General features: G+C 33.8%; 1 protein-coding gene across 1 annotated transcript in view; it reads right to left on the bottom strand.

Moving 5' to 3' along the window:
- Positions 1 to 171: 171 nt before the first annotated feature.
- Positions 172 to 6,898, bottom strand: part of LOAG_11337 (TKL/MLK/MLK protein kinase) — a gene marked incomplete at both ends in the record, with an annotated part of 6,994 nt that continues 267 nt past the window's right edge. Inside the window, 15 exons of the mRNA XM_020448333.1 lie at positions 172 to 190; positions 291 to 420; positions 787 to 1,158; positions 1,490 to 1,537; positions 1,815 to 1,960; positions 2,063 to 2,172; positions 2,452 to 2,625; positions 2,718 to 2,880; positions 3,058 to 3,244; positions 3,621 to 3,764; positions 3,906 to 4,016; positions 4,202 to 4,256; positions 4,679 to 4,862; positions 5,211 to 5,349; positions 5,598 to 5,763. Coding sequence (XP_020301513.1) covers positions 172 to 190; positions 291 to 420; positions 787 to 1,158; positions 1,490 to 1,537; positions 1,815 to 1,960; positions 2,063 to 2,172; positions 2,452 to 2,625; positions 2,718 to 2,880; positions 3,058 to 3,244; positions 3,621 to 3,764; positions 3,906 to 4,016; positions 4,202 to 4,256; positions 4,679 to 4,862; positions 5,211 to 5,349; positions 5,598 to 5,763 — 2,148 coding nt within the window. The remainder of the gene's footprint in view (positions 191 to 290; positions 421 to 786; positions 1,159 to 1,489; positions 1,538 to 1,814; positions 1,961 to 2,062; positions 2,173 to 2,451; positions 2,626 to 2,717; positions 2,881 to 3,057; positions 3,245 to 3,620; positions 3,765 to 3,905; positions 4,017 to 4,201; positions 4,257 to 4,678; positions 4,863 to 5,210; positions 5,350 to 5,597; positions 5,764 to 6,898) is intronic.

Below are 6,898 nucleotides of genomic sequence, written 5' to 3'. Positions count from 1 at the left end.
CATCTTTGTATCATCATATTCCAGGAAGAGATATATCCTAGAGTGATATTCTACAGCCGCATGAAATTACACTACCGGTGGTAAAAAGTCAAGCCTATGTTGAAGAAAGATTTTCACAAGAATAAAAATCCCCCTTTTACTAAGAGGGATTTCGATCCCGTTTTCCTTCAACTATCGACTTATTTCGGATCTGTATACAAAGGTTCAAATATAATTAAATTCTAGCTATGACTGCATGGGAAGTTAATTTAGAATTAAAGAAGACAATGTGAACAATGGGAAAAGGATACCTGACGTGGTGATCGGCAGCCAACTTCTTCGTTGGTGGTGGTAATTGTACGACACGTCGCGGTGTTGCTAAGTGATCTAAGAAATTTTTCGGTTGTTGATGAGCGGTAGTTTCAAGAAGACTTTCCAAATCTATAATATTAACGTGGTAGAACTTCCACTTATCAACTGCAAGAAATACCGACTTGAAGATTCCACCAGTTATTAATAAGCCAAAAAATTTGCGAAGCAGAAATTAAAACTGAAAATTGAGTGAGACACTTGTGAATATCCCAAACAGCGGGATTCTAGCTGCCTCAAAATCGTTATTGCTGTGATCTACGCAAACTGTCTCAATTCCGGGCCACCAAACATCCACAACAACAAATTAAAAAAATGAACAAAAGGAATGGAGAAAAATATCCAGCATGCGTCCAAATTTTTCCAAGGGTTGACAAGATCGGAGCGAAAAAAAGGAAATGTATGTACAATCAAGCAACGAAGTTACAACTAACTAACCTTTATCATTTATTACTTCCACACATCGTTCATCTACCTCTTCCTCAGCACTAGTACGAGCCGAGTCACGCTTTACTTTACACGCATTGACACGTTTCAGTTTGGGACTTGTGTTATGAACTGGTAGACGATAAAGTTTTAACAGATCGGGCGTACTCTTCGATGGTACTCGTTGCTGTACCGGGTAGCATTCAACGCAATCGAAATTCTCATTTTTCAGTGTAAATTTTCTTGGGATTCTCGGAAGTGTGGCAAATCCTAAACAGGTATTTTCGACATCCTTAATATTGGACACCAGAGATAGCTGGTCAGTTGAACCGTTTATCCTGACATCGTTCAATGCTATTCTCGTTCCAACATCTCTGTTAAGAGCTAAAAATACAAGTTCACGAAAACCAAACACAATTCTCAACATCACATACGACAATTAATAAATCTCTGCTATATCCATTAAGTGAATTCCGTTAGAAGACATTTTAATGTCTTACCAACACTATCATTAGCTAATAGCGCTGTTCACACCAAACATAATAACAGAAAAAAAGTGTGATACTTTTAGCGTATAAAATCTTATGTAGCTTATATCCAATATAAAATAACAACACCACACCAATATTTCACAACAGATAACAGTTAGTGAAAACAAAAACGTGTTGAATTTTGCAATGAAATGTAAAATAATATCCGAAATACAAACACTTACATTCGATCATTTGCATATTCTTCGTTAATGAAATCTCAGTTTTCATATCTAAAAATTACTTTACTATATTTTCTAGCTGTAAAGATGATAGACATCTGCGGTAGTGAAATAGTTATTACCTTTATTCAGCATAACATGCAGCTCTGATTAAAAAAAAAAAACTCCTTGCAGCGCAAATCAAAGCATAAAGGAACTTATGTGTGACCTATATTGCACCTCAAACTGTTTCGGACTTCATCAAAAAATAATCAACATAGCCAATGGTACATAGAAATGATATACAGTGAATTCAACAAACAAAAAACAATCATGATAAAAACTCTACCGTAAGGTTTAGAAATATCCTCGCACTTCAAAGGTTGCCGCCTTTTCGGTGGTTGTGGTTTTTCTTTTGGCGGTCTTTCTGACAACGTCTGTTGCAATTCGAAAATCATCGTCTTAAGCTTCAGTTCTCTTTCACCTTTCTTTAAGCTGTAAAAAATGATGGTTGTATGAAAAAGCGATTGACCCTTAACTAAAATCTTTGAATCAAAGAACAGGAGATATTCCCAAAAAAAAATTCCACAGATTTACTTTTCTTCGCGTTTCTGTAATTCTTCCGCCTTTCGGGCCATTTCGTTCGCGATTGATGATATTTCTTCCATCATACTTTTCCGTAGCGTGTTCAAACTGCTCTCCAAGAACTAAGAATTGCAAAAGTGATCATGATATACAGTATCTTTAAGATCAGTTATTTTATATAGAGTATACCGATGATTTAATGTAAACCGAATAAGACCATGCGCGGCCATAAGAGCATACATACAAGTTCTCATTAAATGGATTAAAAAAGATTTTCACACTGATCTATTTAATCTATTTGATGAGATCAATACCGATGATTGGTAGAAAATCAGTTCAAAACTACAGTTTCATTGAAAATTACACTTTCAATACTTCAACAAATATTTAAAAGACCTTACCGTCTGATCATGTGGATCTGCTGCCCGGAATTTGTCGCCAAATCTTTCCAATTCAACACTTAACTCTTTGAAAGTTGGCCTCTGCAGTGGATCGTCACGCCAACAACTTTCAATTATTAGCCTCAAATCTGGTGGGCATGAAGAAGGGATTTTTTGTTTCACGAACGTTCCAATCTAAAAATATTCACCAACTGTTCATACATATTTATTTGTTAATTACACGATGTACATTAGCAAAAAAAATCATTATGAAAAACAAACTGAACCTGTAGCTGAACAGCCCCAGGACCCAATCCTTCGAACGGTGTTGCACCGGTTAATACTTCCCAAAGAATGAGACCGAAACTCCAAACATCCATTGCTTTGGAACATTTACGGTCACGGATTACTTCCGGTGCAAGATATGGTACCGTACCCACAACGCTCATCCTGAAAAACTGAGTTTGTCTGGAAGCGTTAAATTCTCATTAAGATTGCAATTCTTCAACTATTTCATACAATCTTTTCGCGTCCCATGCAGAGTAAATTTACTTAATATTCAGCAAATCAGGTGACTGATAAATGAGAAAATTTAATTTTTCTCAGAAATCTTGAATAAGATCCTACCTGCAATCAGCAACTCTCAACTTTTTCGATAAGCCAAGGTCAGCGATTTTTAAAGTAAGACAGTTTAATGCCGAACCATTACACTTTTGACAAACACCATTCCTGGCTTGCAGCGAATGAGCCAACTGCTCATCGGTGCTTGCCTCCACATTCAACAAACAGTCGCATACTTTTTCCTTGATCAAAACTGAAATTCAATATTTCCATTTGGGAAAAAATAAAAGTAAAATTCTTGATCCAAGTAATATTGCAGGAAAAATGTGAGATGACAGTTCATAGAATAAAACACGATTTAAGACCAAGCTCCCCTCTATCACTACACTGTGGGAATTTTTTATTTAACGGAGAACATCCATTACAACATACTAAAATGTAATCAAAAATACAATATAACACACTGAATTTTCCCATTCCATAGAAAATGATAAAATAATATCGAGTTTGACTAAGTTTAAATAATAATTTATGATACTAATTATACCAATTAAATAAATAACTCTTCGGAAAGCTCATGTTCTGGATTATAAGTGAAGCAAAAAAAAAATAAAAACAAAAATAGTTACCATTAGCCGCTTTTAAATCTCTATGAAGAACATTCAAGCTATGCAAATAGCTCATGCCACGAGCAACTTGAACACCCCAATTACTTATGATTTCTTCCGAAAGTGATATGTTCTTATTACTAGCACATATTTTCGCCAGTGAATCTGAAACAATGTGTTATTATGAAAATTATGACAGGCTACTTTCGAAAATCCAATCATTTGGTAAAGCACTGTAATCCAACGAAAACAGTACAGTAATCTTCAAATGTACAAGTATAATAACAACTCTAATATATAACTAACCTCTACAAAGCTCAAGAACTAATGCAGGTTCATCGCCAACAATAACACCATACATTTCAACAATATTCCCATGATCCAACATTTGGAAAATACTAGCCTCTTCACGAACTGCTGAAGTATTTAGACTAGCGTTAGACAGACAGTTCGAACGAGTTTTACCATTTTTCATCTTACAGGTGAAATTTCACTGCTAACACGAGCCTCCTCTCTATTTACCTTCGTAACATATGAATGTGAATACTTTGTTTCTATAAAATTGAATGCAATTTCAAAATTTAATTAACAGTAAAACTTACCTTCCAATATTTCTTTTTTGCTGAATTTCGAATGCGGAATTTTCACAGCTACTTCCTGTAAAAAAAAAAGTGTTGGGAGAATTTACTCTAAATGCATATTTAACAGACATATTTGAATATCCAACAACAAATTTACGCAAACAACGTCAGGATAGAACATTCAACATAGTAAATTGTCTTAAGCATAAAACTCGACAAAAAAAAAAAAAAACAAAAATAATAGTCTCAGATTACAAAGTTTATATGGATTAAAAGACCGTTTGCAACCATAAGTAATGATAATTGAGTAAACTCGACATGGTTGAGTTAACTTAACTTGGTGGATAGTAGTCTCCTTAACATTAAACTTCCATCAATTAATAAAATTTCTATCGGTTTATGTGGCAAGAAAAAGAATAATGACAACATGCATCGCTTTCTTCTTGTCCTTTTCATTTCAGAGAAATAAATTCGATAACTGACATAAATAATTCTTACCCGCCCTCTGTAAATTGCTGACTTGACAACTGAAAAGCCACCGGCTCCTAGTAAACCAGTAAACTGAATATCGTTTGGATCGATTTCCTTCGCCAAACCCTTCGCTAGTTGTACATGGTTTTGTGGGAAGAATCCTTTCTTTCCACTACCATCCAATTTTTCGCCATACCACCAACCTTCTTCTCTGAAAAATGAAAACAAGTTCAATCTTTCACTGCAATTTCCGATCTTCCGACTAGCTGTTTGATGCCAATAGTCATCAAATGTTCCATCAAAACAGTCTGTCACTCCATTTAAGTTATACCACAAGAAATATTACCACGTCATCAATAAAAAGCAATTATATATCGTATGTTACAGCCCTGAAGTGGGATTTCCTAAATCAGAAGCTATACAGTAGAGTGACTAGCAGTTATACTACTCAGTCAATCATTTCCATCAGTCTGCATTATCAATGAATGTAATAAAATTTGAAGTTACTACTGAAGAAAATACAAAAACACCCTAATCCATTTCATAACCGCACTCTAACCCATCTCGACGTATCACTTTGATAGTTGCTCCACGCTTCAATTTCAACTCATCCTTCCGTTTTGGCGTGTAATCATAGTTTGATTCAACTACAATTGACTTCTGCGGTTTCACATCATCATGACGGAACCGAACATCAACTGAAATGATTCGTCTCTGATTGATTTCAATACTAGATACTGAACAATATTATTCATATCGTACACTGTCTAAACGTAAGTCCTTTATGCCAGCAAAGAGAGTAAATTGCGGTATCCAAACTTTTAAAACTTATATCAAAGGGATTGAAGATAAATTATAGTCTTAAACAATAAGATTTTCAAAAACAAAATCAAAATAATTATAGTCAAAAAAAGTTAAAATTGATTTACAGATAATAAACACTAACTGTTATCAGTATCAACACTAGCAAATATATCAGAAACAGAGCGTGATTTCCTTTTCGACTGAGAAAATATTTCTGGTCGATCTGGGACATTATCGTTTAATGATTCCATAGGATATGCACGCGAAGTTGATGGACGGTTGACAAGTGTCTTCGGCAATAAAGTCCTCTAAAAATGGAGTTGATATGATAAAGTACATTCTTGGGATATGAAGCAAGAAAAGCGCAGTGAAGAAAAAAGGAATGAATAAACTTGAATGAAAAAGAAAATGAAACTCCGTAGGGAATTATTCCTGGAATGGACAAGCAGACGTCTGCAAAATGATCAGTAAACCAACTATTTCAGGCAATTATTTTTCACCCAAATTTATTTTCATTTTCTTGGATGATATAAAACAAATTCGTATGAAACTCACGAAGCTGCATTTCGGATGCCTAAATATCTTAAAAACCATCCCTTCCTCCACCTTCTTATATCTTTTGCTACAATCGTAACCTTTATATTTCAATTTTCATTCTTCAGGAATATAAACAGATAAATAGTGCTAAAAAATAACTGAAATCTTTCCATACCTTTTTACTCTAAGGTAGAACTATCAGTAAATAAGGATAAAAAAGAGTGACACATCAAACCTTCATATTTCAATTTCTGTTTAATGGTACAAATAAAACAGAAACATTAACATGATTGAAAAAGTAATAAATCTACTGAAAAAATGAATCTACCCTGGAGGGAAAAAATCAACAACAGCATAACAGAATTACCTGTTGAAAAATTTTTTAAAAAATGGAAAAAAAATTAATGAATTACAATCAGAACTATTAGACAACAAAATGAAAAAATTTACCTGTAAATGGATACCGCTTAGTGTATGTGCTATCCCATCTGGCGTGCCTATAATCATCGGCTGATGGGGACGGAAAAGTGTTGGTGCAACTGGTGTTTCTGGTGATTCCATTTGTTTTTCGTTCTATGACAAAAACAGGGACAAAAAAAAAATAAACCTGATATCATAAAAAAGTAAATTAACTATACGAAGTATGTCAACATATAGTTAAGATCATCAATATGAATTTACATTACGCTTCTCTTTTCCATAATCCTCCCAAGTGCGTAAATATTTGTCTAATAAAATTTCAGCCATAAATTAATTTCTATCTTATAGATCCATTCTAATTTTAAACAGAATACTATGATGAACCTGTAATTGAATTCAAATTTATAAAAATGATAAAAGAATGGAAAGTATAATTAAAATAATTTAAGGGAGAGATAGATGCATTTACATAATTATTCATTTATT

Source organism: Loa loa (assembly GCF_000183805.2).
Source record: "Loa loa unplaced genomic scaffold supercont3.245, whole genome shotgun sequence".
Classification (NCBI taxonomy): domain Eukaryota; kingdom Metazoa; phylum Nematoda; class Chromadorea; order Rhabditida; family Onchocercidae; genus Loa; species Loa loa.
Note: the sequence above shows the minus strand (reverse complement) of the source record. Positions and strands in the feature narration are given on the sequence as shown.